This window comes from Coccinella septempunctata, chromosome 6 (assembly GCF_907165205.1).
Source record: "Coccinella septempunctata chromosome 6, icCocSept1.1, whole genome shotgun sequence".
NCBI lineage: Eukaryota > Metazoa > Arthropoda > Insecta > Coleoptera > Coccinellidae > Coccinella > Coccinella septempunctata.
This window is the reverse complement of record NC_058194.1, coordinates 5,070,980-5,089,865: the sequence shown is the minus strand read 5'-3', so window position 1 is coordinate 5,089,865 and position 18,886 is coordinate 5,070,980. Positions and strand designations below refer to the sequence as shown.

Genomic DNA, 18,886 nt, shown 5'->3' with positions numbered 1-18,886 from the left:
AATTACCTTTATATAACAGAAAAACATTAAGATTTTCACCGAAGATACAACTTGTTATAGTCATCATACCGTTATTCAAGATCAAGATATCATAAACATTGAATTCAAGGAATCATCGTAAGTTTGGACATCAAGAGATAACCACATCGACGATTAACCCAGGATTAACCGAAGAAACAATAACATAACCTTACAAATCAAGAGAGAATCTCGAATTGAAACAGAACCATAGATAGATGTTAGAGCATAGTGATCACAGAACACTAATATCAGTGATTGATAAAATGAAATAAGGACTGCAGCATAGAATTGTGAGTTGAATGAAAATTATTTTTTTAAACCGTATATAGAATATAATAAGAATTTTTTAGATAGGTTAGATAGGAATCATTGATTTAATTTTGAAATTTGTTATTTGGAGAATTAATTAATAAATTGTTAATTTTTTTTTAAATCTTTCAAAATTATATACTCGGACCTACCCTGAGACAATTCAAAATTCATCAAAATTTATAATAATCAACGCGGCGCATCAATACAATTTGGCTCCGAACGTGGGCATCATTACAATACTAGCGTCTATTTCTTGTGCCTTACAAATGAACCCAGAACACAGAGTGTCCGACCAATATTTGTAATCATATCTCTATGGTCCGCAGCGCGGGCAAATTAAAAGGTTTAATAATATTTGGAACCGTTTCCAGTTTTATGTTGTTTAATAATAGGAATAGCAGAGACAAACTCTGTCTCTGGGAATAGGCAGATAAACAAGATTAGGCTCAGGCTCTCTTTCATCAATCATCATTGGATTGGCAAAGGATACATTTTATTTTAAATAATATACGTTATCATGGTTAAATATAAACACTTTCAGAGATATCAGTATTAATGAGGAATGATGTGCAACTACTTTGGAATTACAAAATAGCATTCTTATGTTATAATTATGAGAATAAATATATGTTATGTTCCTCAGTTGAGTAGAAAAGCTCCATCTTCCGCTGAGGTTAAAATAACGACCTATTATCATTAGCAAAATTTTTCCAGCGTGTGAATTAAATCTTTCTGTGAGTATTTATTCCAGGGGATGGTATAATGAACTGACAATAAACCTTAATTCAGAAAGGGATTCTATGGAATTGGGATCAATGATACGTCAAAGAAAATTTTAAATAGTTTATTGAAACAGGTACTGTATTCTACACAGATTAAGGAGAATGATTTTTTTTCTTTGATTTTTCATTTCTGGTTGAAAGCAGTGATCTTTGTGAAACAATTTTCATATAATGTGGAATTCTACTTGTAGAAGGTACGGAATTATTAGAATCTAAAGCTGCGAGTGTAGGTGAAACCGGAGCTAAATTATTTTTAATGACTTGAAGTTTGGTAGGAGAATGTCTGTTCCTCAAATGACTCGCAATTTCGTTCCTGATATCTTCCTTCTCCTTCTCTACGGACCTCTTCAAGTCTCTTTTCCTATCAACTTCATTTAGAATTAAATTCTTCTCTTTTGTGTCTTCACACTCCTTCACCTACTACTGTCTAAAACAGGGGATACATTAAAATTAACCACTACTTTGAAGTATAATAACAGAGAAGTGCACTCAAATAGTTTTTATCTTTTTTTTCCTGTATCATTGAAGATATATGTATAGAACCCTAATAAAATTTTCCTCTGCTTGCACCGAGATCTGGAACAGGTTCTACGATCTGCTTCTTGTTGCCATTTATTTATACCTGCTTTATTGTAAAAGTTGATTGTAAAAGTTGCTATTTCTCCCTTTCAAAAGAATATCTAAAGATGATATACACCCTGCTATTATAAGGACAATATTTCCTACAAGCACCCAAACATAATACATAAATATCCATAACAAGCTTTGTGAAAAAAATAGAAATAGAAGAAGAGGATAGTAATGTGCTAAATGTCCTAAACCCAATAATGAAATTTTTTTTATATTACCTTGATAGTTGACTTCTTCCTATGCAACATGTGGTATAAAATAACTATTCTCAATCTTCAATGGCATTATCATATTGCTACAATGTTAAACCACTCACCAGTATCAGTTTGAAAGTTTGGTCCTCCATGCCGAAGTAGATTTTCTTTCCTTGAAGCAGAAACTAGGTGAATCAATACAAGAGCAGATATATTCATGTATGCAGATGTTACACAATGTACATTTAAGTTGGCATTTTTGGCAATCGCTGTCTGTTTTTTGAATAAATGTTTTCTTCAGATGTATTTGAAGGTATTTTCCATCCATCTTCACATTCTATCAATAAATTTTTATCCAAGCTGGTCATAGTTTCATGACGAACTCTTATTTCTTTGACTTTTACTGCAGATTTATGACGGGATATAAGTCTGTCAACAAATTGCACGATTCCACATATTCCCTTATCTAGTCTTTTAACTTTCTTTCCTTTGAGGTACATATATTTAAGAGTCTTATGAAATCTCTCTAGATGCATATCAGTATTAATACCAGCATGGAGTCTTTAAGCATATGCCCAATTTTCTTTGAAGTAATTGATACAATCTGTAACATCTGGATCATCACATTGGTTTAGGAAATTGAACAGCTTTCTACGTAAAGCTTGTTGATCTACCTCATGTAAAATACTATGCAACTGGTTATGAACTTCATTCTGAAATAGTGATGAAAATATGAAAGACTGTATATTATGACTAAATTTTATAGAAGAATACCTACCTACCGATTGGTAACTACCACTACCAGAAGATGAATCTTCACCGTGGATCTTCTGATGGTTCGTGAAATTATTTTTATCACTAAAGTTCTTTCTACAATGGCAGTTATAATTATATTTCGCTGCATTTTTGTACAAGTTAGGAGCGATTTCAGTAGTTTCATCTCTGTGAAAATTCCTGGCGTGTCAAACTTAATTGATATGTTGGAATTGCAAAACACCTTGCCGCATTTATAACACAGACTATTCATTTCTGCTGATTGGGGGGTTTCAAAACGTGAACTTTATATACGAAAATCCGCTTTGCGTTAATTTAATTAAATTTGAATTTTGACATTCAGGAACATATGACCGCGCACATCATAACTCCCACTTCCCACTACAGATGGCAGCACATCAGGGATAAATGACAAATGAAGGTTCATTTGTAAAGCACAGGAAATAGACGCTAGTCATTACAATACGTTGCTCCTGATAGGACTCCACAGCAGACTGCACTTTACAAATCTGTTAAATCTGAGTTGGATAAACGCTGCGGGTGAATCAAATCTTCGTATAAGTTATATATCCGGGATTCCATCTGTGGTGGAATCGAGTTCGAAAAACTAAGCATGCCCAACCGGTTTATTTCTGCTGATCTGTCCCATAAACCAATTGAGGTTACAATTTTTTATCAGAATTGTAGAGGCCTCAACACTAAGTTATCACCATTTTTCTGATCAGCATGTGAATATACGTATGATATAGTCTGTATAACTGAGACATGGCTTGGTGACTCGGTTTTTGATGGTGAATTGTTTCCTCCAGGATATAAAGTAGTGAGATGTGATAGACAGTTTGGTAGGGTTGATAGATCTCGTGGTGGTGGAGTCCTGCTGGCCGCTTCTGAGAGTACATCTTTCAGTATTATAGATGGAGCATTTTTAACCGATCGTGTCCCGTTGATAGATGTGGTTTTGTGTCGTTTTACTGAGCCCTGTCCTTTTATTGCCTGTGTAGTTTACATTCCGCCTGATATTACTGCTTTTCATCTGGAAACTTTTACAACTGCATTGGAGTTGAGATTCCCTGGAGAGACTATGTTCCTTGTTGGTGACTTCAATTGCCCTGACTTTGTTGATTCTAATTGTGGTCCCAAATCAATTCTTTTGCGGAATCTATGCGATCTCCTGGATCTGCGGCAGTGCAGCTCAGTTCGGAATGAGGACCTCAGGCTGCTAGACTTGGTTCTAGCGAGCAGGAACTTTGAGGTGTCAGTCATCCGTTCTGACTCGCCTTTTGTTCCTGAGGACCCCTACCATCCTGCTTTGAGTATGGTCCTTACTGTGGAGTCTTCCAGGCGTCGGGTGAATTTTCCGAGGAAGGATAATTCATTCTATAACTTTAAAAGAGCTGATTACTCTTCTTTGTCTACGGCAATCAACTCCGTTAATTGGGATTTTATAGCAGAATTCGATAATGTCGATGAAGCTTTGGATTTCTTCTACAGAAAACTTTTTGAGATTCTGGATGAACTTGTTCCTAAAAAGACTAACTCTTTGGCAGAGCCTAGCTTCCCTGTTTGGTTCACAGGAAAATTAAAGCATATCATTGGCCTAAAGAATTATTACAGAGTGAAGTGGCGTAATACTGGTCTAGAAAAATATTTCGTTGAGTTCAAACGATTGAGAGCGTTGGTCAAGTCTGAAATTGATTTGGAGTACAAGTATCTGTCTGAAGTGCAGAGCCAAATAAGATCAAATCCATCTTCACTCTGGAAATATTTAGCTCGAAGAAAGGGTTACACTAGAGTACGTGGAGTTTTTCATTCTGATGAACGTCTTTATGACGATCCCAGAGAAATTGTTGATTTGTTTGGAGCTCATTTTTCTGGGGTTAATGGCCTGAATGCGCATGGGGTTCATAATACTGATGATTCAACTAACCTTCCACCAGTTTTCATCCCATCAGTGTCCGAGGATGAGATAAAGTCCATAATGGAGAAGTTTCCTGATCGATTGACATCCGGTGACGATCAGCTTCCCTCTGTGTTCTTGAGGGAGTGTAGCTCTGCACTGGCCGTGCCCCTCCACCGTTTATTTTCCGTTAGCCTTAATACTTTTACCTTCCCTAGGTGATGGAAGAGAGCTAGGGTAATTCCGGTGTTCAAAAAGGGTGACTCGTCTTCTGTGGAAAATTATAGACCTATTTCCATTTTGTCGAACTTTGCCAAAGTATATGAAGAGGTTCTGCATTCAAGCATCTACCACCATATTAAACAACGTTTATCATCAGCACAGCATGGTTTTGTCCGGGGGAGGTCGACTGTAACTAACCTAGCCACAATTTCGCAAGTCATAGCAGAGTCCCTTGATGATGGAGGTCAGGTCGATGTGATCTATACAGATTTCTCACGTGCCTTCGATACCGTTGACCATAATTTGCTTTTGAAAAAGCTAGCATCATTTGGTTTTACTCCTAATTTTGTGAAGTTGATTCATTCCTACTTAAGTGGTAGAACTAATTATGTATTCTATAATGGATTCAGATCTTTTGAATATGAGCTCAAGTTTGGTGTTCCTCAGGGATCTAACCTCGGACCATTGTTGTTTGTAATTTTCATTGATGACCTTTTATGCTCTCTCAATTGTGGGGCTCTAGCCTATGCTGATGATCTGAAGCTTTTCATGAGAATATTTGGAATTAATGACCAGTTACTTCTTCAGTCAAGTTTGGAGTTGGTTCGCGGTTGGTGCTTGCGGAATGGACTTATTTTAAATTTGAAGAAGTGTTTTAAAGTTACTTTCACCAATAAGGCGCACCCGCTAGCTTTTGCTTATCACATTGGGAATGATCTTATTGCGGTAGGTGATCGTTTTCGTGACCTGGGAATTTGGTTTGACAGTGAGCTGAGTTTTGTTCCACATGTTGAAGATCTGTGTGCATCTGCTTGTAGATCATTGGGTTTCCTGTTCAGGAGCTTCCGTGAGCTCGACGATCTGTCTGCTCTCAGAAGTGTTTACATCTCACTTGTTCTCAGTAGGTTGGAATACGCTAACATAATTTGGTTCCCAATTTATGCCACGCATCTTACATCCATTGAGCGGATTCGTAGGAAGTTCCTGAAATATGTGGAATATAGGAAGACAGGCATTTATCCTGAGCGTGGTGCTGATCTTTCAAGCATAGCGAGGGAGCTAAGGCTTTCAACCTTAATTGAACGTCAGGTTCAGCAGTGTGCGAGATTCGCCCAAAAACTTTTGAGTGGAAAGATTGACTGCCCATTCCTTCTCTCTCGGGTAAACATCCACGTCCCAAGAATGGCTGCCAGGGGTTCTCCGATGTTTAGTCTGCCCACGCCTCGGACCAACATTCTCCAGCGGGCACCAGTATATCGGCTTTGTGATTGTGCTAATAAAGTTAAAATTGGTCTATTATAGTTGTGTGCTTTTTTTTTTCTCAGATAAATTATTGTATATAGGTGCTTGCCATTTCATGTCGTTTTGCTTATGGGGAATTCACATGTATTTTTCTTTGAGTTTATGTAATTTGTTACCCTGTTACTGGGAATTTTCCTGTTGGGTAAATAAAGTTATGACTTTAGCCTTGCGGCTTTCATACTCCTCTCCAGAGGAAATTTCACTTATCCCAGATATCTCAGATATCAAAAGGATTAAGCTCTGTTGGAACCTTTTCCAGGTTTTCGGGCTCGTAGTGGTGGTCGGGTCCGGGTCGCTCCTCGCCTCCCTGCTGTAGGTTGGATTCCTGCTCCACCCGCACTTCCTGTCGGAGCAGACGGTGTTCCTCTGAATTTCCCATGTACTTGCGTACAGTTCTCGCCGTTCCCAGCAGTACCGCCTTCTGCATGACTTTATATATATTTTCGTCCAACTGAAGCTTCTTCAAGTTCTCTAGCAGTTTCTTCGGTATCAGGCCTGTAGATGATATGACAATAGGGATGGTCTTGATATCTTTCAGCTTCCACTGTCTCCTGGTTTGTTCCTCGAGATCTCTGTACTTTGAAATTTTTTCAGTGTGCCTATCTAGAAGATTGTTATTATTTGGAATCGCCACATCGATGAATAGTGCTCTGTCCTCATCCTTATTGAGCAATATGAGGTCTGGTCTATTGTGGGTTATTTTCCGGTCTGTGAGAACCGTGCGATCCCAGTAGAGCTTGTGATGTTCATTTTCCAATACAGCATCTGGATGGTAATTGTAATAAGGAACCTTTTTCGAACTCAGAAGTTGGTGTTTCAGTGCCAATTCTTGGTGAAGAATCTTGGCAACGGCATCATGTCTATTTTTGTACTCCGTGCCCGCGAACTTCTGACATCCCCCGGTGATGTGCTGGATAGTTTCATGTGTCGCACAGCCATAACGACAGCTATCGTCCGCCACTGAGGCATCCTTGGCGATGTATTTCATGTAAATGATTATTATTATTATTATTATTATTATTAATATTTCATTTTAGAGACCGATCATCGGCCTTTAACGAGTATCTTTTCACCTAATGAAGCCATTCCCCAGTTCTCAGCAAACCGATTGCATCGATGGGCTGTGATTTTGTCGAATTATAATTAAACGATTAAATTCGTGAAATCTGAAAATAATTTAGCAGACGGTTTATCAAGTCTACCCATACATAGCGATAATGAACACATGGTCGATATACAGATACAGATACAGAGTACGACTATGTTAATTTTATTGACGAGGCAGCCGAATATTCGGTGGCATTTCAAGATGTTCAAGACGCAATGAGAAAAGATAAATTCTTTAAAAAATTATTCATTGCATTCAAAATAATTCTTGGCCATCTTATTGTTATGATTTGGATAAATTCAAACCATTTATTAGAAAACGATTCGAGTTATCAGTAAATTCCAGTTGTATTTTTTGGAATAACAGAATTTTCATACCGAAAAAACTGAGATTTAAATGTCTTCAAAATTTACACGCAACACATCTAGGTACGTCAAAAATGAAAGGAATCTGGTGGCCAAAAATGGACCAAGATATAGAAAAAATCACACAAAATTGTGAAAATTGCTGTTTGTTGAGTTCTAGTCCGGCGAAAGCTGAATTATCGACTTGGCCATGGCCGAAAAACCTTGATTAAAATTACACATTGATTTTTGTGGACCTTTTCGAAATTTATATTTTTTACTAGTAGTGGATGCTCATTCCAAATGGATAGAGGCCATGCACAGACTAACTTCACAGGCATCCATTAATGTTTTGAGAGAAGTTTTTTCTAGATTTGGACTTCCTAAAATGATTGTGTCAGATCAGGGAACGCAGTTCGAGTCGCATGAATTTCAAGCGTTTCTGAGAGCGAACAACATCGAACATTTGACAGGTTCTGCTTATCATCCTCAGTCAAATGGGAAGGCGAAAGGGGGAGTGAAAGTAATAAAAAACGGTTTAAAGAAATGTTTATTCGACAACACAAGTAAAGATGTAGATTTTGTACTCGCAAATTTCTTATTTGATTATAGAAACTCGATACATTCCACTACCGGAGTAACACCGTCTGAAATGTTATTCAGACATGAGATTAGGACACGTTTCAGTTCTTTATTACCTGATACAGAGAACGTAATGAAAAAGGTTTTGAAAAATCAAGAGACGCAGAAATCATATTTCCGGAGAAACAGGAAAGAATTCTTCAAAATTAATGATAATGTGTTGGTCGAGATTTACCGATCAAACAAGGAATTCTGAGAACCCGGAATAGTATAAAGTAAATGCTCTAACAAAATGTATAATGAGAAATTAGAAAACGGAGGATTCATGAAACGTCATTTAGACCAATTAAAAAGGTTTCATAAATTCTCTTTGCCGGTCACAAATATTGAAGAAGAAATATCCTCCTATAGAGTTTTCCAAGAATCGTGATACCAGACCAAAACGAAATAGGAAAATACCTGATAGGTTGGGATACCAGTAAACATTGTTGTTTCTTATTCAGTTATAATTGAAACTTATGTTATGTATCGTTAGGTATAAAAGTGTGTATATAGAATTTCAGTTGTTCATCTTGTTTCAAATTTGGGGATATATAGCCATATATACTGTTACTGTTATATACTTTTTTTTTGTACATATGTAGATAAGAACATGTGAGATGGAAATAGATAGAGTGTATTCAGTGTAAAATAAGATCTAGTAAAATAAAGTGCATTTCCAAATAATCTGATTAATCTCCACAAGTACATACTTGCATTCTCTTGCAAAATCAAGAGATATAACAAAAACTAAAGAGGAAGTTGAGGTGAGTAAACATAGTAAACTATAAGAGTTTGCGAAATCATGTGTATATGTTGTAACGGGTTTACCTCGTTGTACTCGAGCGCCAGCTATACTTTGAGGGAGAATAGCAAACCTACCCTACCCTGGCAGCCACTAGCCGGAGACAGGGTTCCCTGGTGTCTAGGGTGTTAGCGACGCCCAATGATAGTCAAAATCAACGTATACAACTTTTATTTGTCCACTCGTAAAAAAAAAGGGAACACAAGTGGCACTATTACAAAATTCGTACAGTGACTCGAAATCAGTGAGATTTACAGGGCAAAACAGACGGAATAACACGGGATCCGATCTCAAACGTTATACGGGGGTTAACGGACTTGTTCGCCAGCCAGAACCTGAGAGTGCCTTCGGTACCCCCCGGGTATCCACACCAGCAGGGTACGTTAATGACAGTAGGGGTGGAACTCAGACTCTGGTATAAGAAGGGTAGAAATGGAGGCTGAAGTTCCAATATTATATAAGAAAAAATAACGGAGTGTCGTCTTACCTCTGGTTTGGCCACTTGCACTCGCAAATCGGAACGGTGAATAGTAATAAAAGAAAAGAAAACTGGAGTTCTGTTCGTAAGACAAAAAAAAAACTGAAAGGAATATTCTAATGATTGGCGGCCGGTACTAATCGTAGGTAAAAACACTATCTGACAGCAATTCGGTGAATCAAAGTCGAAATCGTAGGTGAAATGGCCTGCGAGGGAACATCTGATTTTATACCCACAGGGGGGGGGTGCGGATGTTTTATAGGGTGCGACATCGTTTTAAGGAAATAAAAACGGTACGGTATGTTTACAATTCCGAACGATGTCGGAATCCTGAATTGGATATTGAAAATATTTCTCGGAAAATTAATTCAAAACAAAATTATTTAAAAATGAAAACTAAAATAATTATTCTAAAATGAAGGGGTAGGTTTGAAAACTACCCATTCGTTACATCCCCGGGGCTTCGGTTGAAAAATTGAATCCACGATGAAATAGGGGATTAAATTTTTCACGGTGAAATCTACTGAGTCCGGTTAACGGTTTGACTATTCACGGCAAGACGATTGAGATCGGATTTACATCAAACAAGTTCACCTAATCTACTCCAGGTGGCGTATACTCGGCTAATGCTATCTCGGTTGCTCCCACTCTATGGTCCGCGTTGACGGCGCGCTTCGATGGTGCTGTCGAAGTTCTGTGTTCTATCAGCTAACCTCCAAAGTCCAATTGTCAAATTTCGCCGGGCGGCTCCAAACCTCGACCTCCACTTCCATCGGTGAAAGAAATGCCGGAAAATAGTGGAAACAGTGCAGGACGGAATCTTCATTTCGATTTGTCATTCGTTGTGTTATTTCTGAACCATTTTAGGGTGGACTTCGCAAAGCCGGCTCCATGCACATGTCATGGGGGTTAACAGTTGCCAATATCATCCAACCAGGGTAGTTTGGAATACCAGACAGCGTCGTTGGCTGCCCTTGTGATGGTGGCGAAACCCCAAAAAAAAGTCTTCTAAAAAATTCCGGCGGACGGCACTAAGTAAGCAATCGCAGATCAAAGTCAATCGTAACTAGCAAGTCGACGGTCGGGAAAATAAATCTTAAGTGAAGTGGCCTGCGGGGGAGCATCTGATTTTATACCCACAGGGGAGCGCGGAAATCAGATGTGCCCGACAGTCGAAATTCGGTAAAATATGCGTCGATGAAGACGTCTTAATTTCGACTTATCTGTGCTAGCGAACAAAAAACTCGGTTATCTTCCAATTCAGGATGTTTTATACGGTGCGACATCGTTTTTAGGAAATTAAAAACGGAATAAAAACGGTGCGCTATGTTTACAATTCCGAACGATGTCGGAATCCTGAATTGGAAATTGAAAATATTTTTCTCCAAAGTTAATTCGAAAATAAAATTACTTGACAGTGAAAACTAAAAGATTCTTCTGAAATGAGGGAATAGGTTTTAAAACCCATTCTCTCATTACATCCCCGGGGCTTCGGTTGAAAAACTGAATCCACGATGAAATAGGGGATTAAATTTTTCACGGTGAAATCTACTAAGTCCGGTCAACGGTTTGACTATTCACGGCAAGACGATTGAGATCAGATTTACATTAAACAAGTTCACCTAATCTACTCCAGTTGGCGTATACTCGGCTAATGCTATCTCGGTTACTCCCACTCTATGGTCCCGTTGACGTAGGTCCGCTTCAGTGGTGCTGTCGAAGTGCTGTGTTCTATCAGTCGGGCGGCTCCAAACCTCGACCTCCACTTCCATCGGTGAAAGAAATGCCGGAAAATCGTGGAAACAGTGCAGGACGGAATCTTCAAAGTGAGTTCCATTTCGATTTGTCATTCGTTGTGTTATTTCTGGACCATTTCAGGGTGGACTCCGCAAAGCCGGCTCCGGGCACATGCCATGGGGGTTAACAGTTGCCAATATCATTCAACCAGGTTAGTTTGGAACATCAATGGGCGTCGTTGACTCCCCTTGTGACTTTGGTGAACTTCCCCGAGAGTGTTGGAATCGGCGGCAGTTGTAGGTTGCATAAAAATGAGAGAAAAGCATTTAGTATACTGATACCCTGGAGCAGAGGGACAACAGGGTGTACGGTGGAATTTCGGAAGAAACGGTAAGTACGATCGGCAATTTTAATAAGGAGATACAAATGTAATGTCCTATTTCACTTACCATTCAGGCCAGTTTGTAATATCGGTGTGAGCGGTGTCAGCCTTCTATTGCTATTTTCTATTCGGTTATTGTATTTAACAGTGACACAGGGGTGAAATAGAGACAGACAGGACGGGTGTATCTCACTTGTTATTATCGGTCCCACAATTAATACAAAAAAATTGAATTAACGGTAACGGTTCCTGTTTTTCCAGTGAATTAACGGAATTTTCTGTTGTAGGTATTGTGGGATACCACTTACCCACTGGATGACAGTCAGACGGCCCTGTTTGGTGGTAATAAAGCTGCACAGAACAAGCAAAACTGTACGGAACAGAATCTTTCAACACTGGCAGACCAGGTCAGATCCATCGGTTATGGTGGAATCGCGGAAATATGGGTATGTACATTTTGTCAGTTAATAATGAGATACAAGTATAAGGCTCTATTTCACTCACCTGGGCACTTATTCGGTGAAAGCAGCGGTAGTACCCCATTACTAACCTACTTGCGGTGATGAATATTATTTTTAACGGTCACAGAGGAGTGAAATAGAGTCAGACAGAACGGAAGTATCCCATTTATTATCGGTGCATGCTATAATATAACGGTACGGTTGATTTTTATTTCGGTAGATATACAGTGTACTTACTAATGATCAGACGGATGGAACGGTTTTAAATCCTTAACATGGATATTGGTGATTTTTTTACCACTGTCATCTTTCAGGTCATAAACAACGGGTGAAATCACCTTCACAACGGTATACGGACCAGAGAACTTCGGAGCCAACTTGGCTGCAAAGCTATCAACGGCGAATGACAACGGATTAGAACGGCGCAGAACTCTATCACCGACATGGAAACGAACTTCTCTTCGACGGAGGTTGTAATGGTGAGCTTGCCGCTCAAATGCACGGTACAACCTGGTATTGACAAACTCATAGGTCTCCTGAAGATGACGGATTTGTTCTGTACGGTGAGTAAGATTTACTCTACTTTCTTATGGGCTTCTGTTAGTCTCCTCGGTGTCTTCGTCTTGGGTGTTTGACGAGTAGATTGCCTTTGGAACTGTTAATTCCCTTCCATAGTTCAGAAATGCCGGTGTGAATCCTGTAGATTCTTGTTTTGCGGTATTCAGGGCGAAAGTTAGTTCACCTAATTTCTCATCCCAAGTACGGTGGTCGGCTTCACAGAACTGACCTATCATAGTTTTCAACGTACGATTGGCTCGTTGTACGGAGTTGCACTGTGGTGTATACGGAGGGGTGAAACGGTGAGCAATGTTTAGCTCTCGGAGACTGTTTTTGAACAGTCTACTCTCATACTGCACCCCGTTGTCAGATATCACCAGATTCGGACAGCCATATCGGAGTATAACTTGTTCATACAGGGCTGAGTAAACGGTTTTAGCGGTGGCTTTCCGCAACGGACGGCATTCAACCCACTTCGTGAAACGGTCCTGCATCACCACTACGTAAGAATTTCCCTTCTTGGAACAGGGAAGTGGCCCAATCACATCTGTACAGACCTGTTGGAACGGTGCATCAGTCATTCTATGTGTTTGCATTTTTCCAGGCGTCTTCTGTTGTGGTACTTTGTACCTTTGACAGGATGGGCAGTTTCTTACGTATTTTGCGACATCTCTGAACATCCCTGGCCAGTAATAATTCCGGGCTAGCCGAGAGATGGTTTTGGAGTTTCCCAGGTGACCAGCTTATTCCGAATCGTGATTTTCTTTCAGGACCTCCAGTCCTCCAGTGGGTACACAGAGCTTCCATGGTTGTCCGGATCCAACTTCAGTAAAGTCGGAAGAGTCCCAGAAGTGACGATACATTTTCCCATCCTCAACGGCGTAGTCAGGGAAATCTTCTGGGTCTCTTTGTACCTCTTGGAGCTTTTTGTTGTACCAACTGCAGCGAACTTCGACGTCGGCAAGGCATACGGAATCTACAGACGGTAACGGGTTTCGGGACAGACTGTCGGCGACTTTGTTCAGGGCACCTTTCCGGTATTGGACTTCAAAGTCGAATTGCTGAAGGAAAACGGCCCATCGAGCAATTCTTCCGGACGGTGACTTGATGGAATTCAGCCATTTCAGACTCATGTGGTCGGAAATTACGGTGAAATGAAATCCTTCCAGGTATGGTCGCAGTTTCTCTATCGAGAAAACAATGGCGAGACATTCCTTTTCGGACACGGAGTAATTCATTTGCTTCAGTTGACTCATAAACTTTGGACCAATCTGCACCGCTGAGTCTGTTCTTAAAATCTGCCCTATTGCATTCATTGAATACTCTCCTGAGAACAAAATCATTGATTTTCAGATAGGGGTAACTGACACTCTGTGCAGAGTGATCGGAAATTTGGTTATGATGAACATTTGCTACATACTCTTTCTCTCGATTCACAAAAATGTTGTCAATAAGGGACTTTGAGGTGTTCGTAATTCTGGTGTAATCATTAATAAGTGGGTACAAATTGTAAGAGCTCAATAGGGAAAATAGGAGATCTTTTTCTTTATTTTTATCATTTTTGTGCATATGGATATTGAAATCACCTACCAGGATGATATGGACCAATGAAGATATGACCAATGAAAGAAACCAGACCCACCAGAATCCTCTCCAGACAACTCAAAAAATCGTCTACTACTTCACCAGGAGTGTACAGACACAGAACGATGGTCTTCTCACCATTGATGTTGAATTCACAAGCACTGCATTCACAGATTCCTAACTTTGATAATTCAGTGATTTTTGAAAGCCTCTTGAAGTTTATACCATGCCTCAAAAAAATGGCAGTTCCCCCATGTTGGTTTTCAACTTGACGACATACAGCCTCAGCCAAATAGAAATCAGCAATACCATAATTTGTTAACTGGGTTTCAGTCTTCCAGTGCTCCGTGACACAGAGAATTATACAGTCAGAGAAATCATGCAGGAATTTCTCCAGTCTGTTAACACAATTGACAATTGACTGCACATTTTGATGAAATATCGTTGCTTTTTTTACCATAATGCTTTTCTCCTTCCGCTGGGTATCTGACTGAGATTCAGAGTGTTCTATAAAAAATTTGCACCTTCTTGGAGTAGGTCTTTGTGTTTTGAAAAATCAAAACGTTTTATGCCAACGCCGGATGGCCAAAACTCGAGTTTGTAGAGTTCCTCTTTCTTTTCAAGTGGGGCAGACAAGACAAATCTTTTGAGTCGGTTCTCCTCTGAAGGAATTTCTTTTACCATTATTTCCACTTCTTGAAATCCCTCCTTGGTAGATAGATACTCTTCGATAATTTCAGTCGTTGTACTTCTTTTCACTGTGTAAATATACAACCATACTTTTCTCTCTTGACCTGAGAAACCTTTACTCTGCTTTCCTGTTCCGATGTTTTTCCTGACCTGTTTCATTTTTTTGTACGTAACTTTAGTAAAATTAGGAAAGAAAGAATATATTGGGAGTGTTGGACACTGTTTATTATCTATTGTTCACTGTGTAACAATGCCGACGTTTCGAAACAAATCGTTTCTTTTTCAAGGCTAGTTACGAGAACAATATTGTACGCTTTTTAAAAACATTAGGATTCAACAAAGAAATCAAAATCTCCTGGAGAGCAGACATACAATCCCATCACTTTATCCGTTTCTATATTTATCTATAAATAAATATAGATAAATAAATATATTTATCTATAAATAAATATAGAAACGGATAAAGTGATGGGATTGTATGTCTGCTCTCCAGGAGATTTTGATTTCTTTGTTGAATCCTAATGTTTTTAAAAAGCGTACAATATTGTTCTCGTAACTAGCCTTGAAAAAGAAACGATTTGTTTCGAAACGTCGGCATTGTTACACAGTGAACAATAGATAATAAACAGTGTCCAACACTCCCAATATATTCTTTCTTTCCTGATTCTAATACAATGGATGATAACCAAGTTACTATTTAGTAAAATTATTATCTTCGTTTGTTGTCTGTTCTTGTTGACTGGAGTTTTGATTTGTTTGCATTGTCTGTCTTTGCTTACTCCTACTGTCAAAGACATTTAGGTTAGTTTTTTGAGGCATCTTCTGTGAACCTCGATTTATTTCTGTAATGGGGTTCATTTTCACCGCCATTTGCGCCATCTTCTGTGTATTATTGGAGACAACTTCGGCGTAAGAAACGGATTCTACTTCACTCGCATTTATTGGTTCTTCTATTATTGGTATGTTTATATGAGTTTTTTCCGTTGTATTTACCTCTGTTTTTTTACTATATTTTTCTTCCAACAATTGGATTTTATCCATGAGAAGACCATTATTTTGTTTCAAAATATTGTTTTTGTCTCTTGATTCATCCAATAACTCCTGAAGGTATTTCACTTGGAGAATGAGCGTTTCTGTTGTATTTCCATTTGATCCGGCGTCATATTGTATATCGGCACCGTCACAGCACAGGATTTTGTTGCCACTTAAATGTTTTATTTTTGAATTCCTCTTTGCACAAGCTTTGTGGAAAATCGAAAAACACCGAATACAAACTTTTAATTTGCAGTTTTTCGTCGAACAACACTTCATAAATTGTTCATTACATTCGTTTCTATCGGAAGCGTCCGATAACACGTCTTCTTCTTCCGCGGCCATTATTTGAATGTACCATATAGGTTTTCAAACTTCTTTAATTCTTCTTTCATAAATGCCTCCAGCTCCTGTTTCTGAGACTCCGCCAACTCCAATAGGTGTTCTTCGGCGGTGTGAACTTCTGCGGTGGTTTCGACGGGAGTCATCGGTTTCGAGATCAGTCGGCCTTCCAGAAAGCACTCGGCGGTACTGAGATTTACGGAAAACTTGAAAGTCGACAGAACATCCATCCCCAGAATGATGTCAACCGGTAAGTTTGGGACCAGTAAGAATTTCAATTCAGGCAGTGTGTAATCGGAAATTTGCACGGTGGTGGTGTACAGTTTCGGTGTGCCGGTGGTTTGTCCGTTCGCTATTACTGCGAAACTGTTGTGCATTGTTTGTCCTGTGATTCCTTTACTTTCACACTGATGGGATACGGCCTGACTTCAGAAACTCCTGGTCGCTCCGGTATCTATCAGTGCTCGGAAGTGTGTGCCGGCTATTCTGACCTCTACTAACGGACGGTTATCATTACAGGTAGTCGGTACCAGTAGAGTCAGGATTCCGGGAGATGTGGTCGACTCCGCCTCCAATCTCCCCTTCAGTTTCCCGAACACGGACAGTCTCGTGAGAGAATGTTTTCCCTCCGGCATCGAGAACAGAAGATTTTCGGTGGCCTGCGATATTCTCGACGCATGTGGCCATATCCACCACATCGGAAACACTGTGTCTGGAAGGACACTCTCCTCCCTGAAGGTGGTTCCGTCCGGTCAGCGGGGCTATTTTCGGCTGGACGGCGGGGTGGCGGTGTTGCAGGTCTGGATCGACCTTCGGACCTGTCTTCAGAAGTCGGGCGGTGAGATTCCTGTTGCTGGACTATTGATTCTCTGGACCTGGGTGGCTTTGGACGGCTTTCCCCCGGCGGAGAAAGTCGTGTCTGGTTGGCTGTCGACGGAACTGATTCCCTGTGGTCAGTTTGGCGAATCTGTTCTCCGGTATCCATAGAAAAGCTTGCTTGATATCGGTTCAGTTGACGGGGACTGTACGTCAGGTGAGGTTCTTCCACAAAACCTGGTTTGGAGGGTGGCCGGGTGTACTGGCTCATCTGCCACTGGATCAGTTCAAAAACTTTTCCCTTACGGAGAAGTTCATCATAAGTCTTGGTCTCCTGGAAGGCCAAGGCTTGCTGTAAGGGCGGGATCAACCCCTGTCGGATAAGCCGGATCTGCTCCAACTCAGATGGTTTTGCATAGGTGAGTTTCTTTTCTCTTTCTTTTCTTTTTGTTTTCTCCCTTTTTCGTCTTTTTGTAGATTCATTCCCGGCAACGGGATGCAGCAATGAATGAATGAATTCTGGAATAAGTTCTGCATCCGGGTAACATATAGGAGCAACTTTTCTTCAGGGCCTTGTGTTCGCCTTTTTATTTCCTCCAACAGATTCTCCTCGTAGTTAACTGGCAGAAATGCTTCTTTCAGTTGGTTGCTAAAATCCTCCCAATCCTCGAAAGTACCTCTCCTGGGAATGAACCAATCCCTCGCATCCTTTCGTAGTAACTCATAAACTGATTCAAAAACTTGTTCCAGGGATACTTTACGAGATTCAGCCAGTCTCTCCACTTCTTCAAGAAATCCGGTTACACTATCGCAGAATTGAATTTCTTGAGAGAGGCATTGAAAACTAGACAAAGTGAGGGAGAGCCCAACCTCACTATAAAATACGTAAATGGTTCCCCCGCAATTCTCAGTCTGCCGCAGAACAGGGGTGGCTGGCCAGACCCCATCTACTTTAGACATCCTCCTCGTCTCGGATCCTAATATTGTCTCTGAACTGAATTATCTTCCACCCTTTCGAAGGTCGGACCGCGATCACTACCGAAATTCAGATCTTCATGCCTATACCAAAAAATTTATCCAAAAAGCCAGTTACCAGAATCAATTATAGTGAACTCTAATCTTTCTTGTTGCAGACCGATTGGGACCTTCTCCTAGCTGAGGAGGATAGTATCGACTCAATGTGAACCACAATCTCCGACACAATCAACAGAGCCCTATCTGCAAACTCCAGGACGGTGGTCATCAAAACTAACCCAGCTAAACCATGGATCGATAAGCACACGTTGAGGCTTGTTAGATGCAAGAAATCGTTGTGGCAAAGATACCTGAGAACCAGATCTACCCAGAATTATGTCATTCACCGCAAATACTCCAACTTTGTATCGACATCCCTTCTACAATCGAAAAGAAACTTTTAGAACAAGCTAGCCTCATCCAGAAACAAGAAGAAGTTTTTCAAGTATGTCCGTTCCTCCTTGAACAGCAAAGTCGCGGCTCCAGTGGTCAGAAATCTATCTGGTCAGCTGAGCTCTAGTCCGACGAAAACGGCAGATATAGGTACTTGCCGATTCGTTAAAAACATCATTCTCCTCTGAGCCGCAGGGACCCTTGCCCACCCCACAGACCCCTCGGTCTACCGCACTACTGTCTGACATCTTCCTTACTGAAGAAATGTTCGAGAAATATCTTTCCAACGTACGGACCTCCTCGGCGCCAGGACCTGATAAGATCTCTCTATATCTGCTTCACCGATGCGCAAAGGCACTGGCTCGTCCCCTTTATATTCTTTTTAGG

General features: G+C 40.2%; 1 protein-coding gene across 1 annotated transcript; it reads right to left on the bottom strand.

The window, feature by feature from the left end:
- Nucleotides 1-14,661: 14,661 nt before the first annotated feature.
- LOC123314918 lies at nucleotides 14,662-15,675 on the bottom strand. Its single transcript, XM_044900378.1, has 2 exons — nucleotides 15,600-15,675; nucleotides 14,662-15,077 (listed from the first exon to the last, which is right to left on the bottom strand). Exons 1-2 carry the CDS (start codon nucleotides 15,662-15,664, stop codon nucleotides 14,720-14,722), a joined length of 423 nt encoding a protein of 140 aa, XP_044756313.1. The 5' UTR covers nucleotides 15,665-15,675; the 3' UTR covers nucleotides 14,662-14,719.
- Nucleotides 15,676-18,886: the final 3,211 nt, after the last annotated feature.

What these genes read in the sequence shown, in the direction of transcription:
- LOC123314918 (XM_044900378.1), bottom strand. Translation starts at nt 15,664, where the DNA reads ATGCAAACAAATCAAAACTCCAGTCAACAAGAACAGACAACAAACGAA. An exon ending in GAAGATAATAATTTTACTAA is followed by an intron (nt 15,078 to 15,599) that starts ATAGTAACTTGG and finishes TAATTTTACTAA; the next exon opens with AGTTACGTACAAAAAAATGA.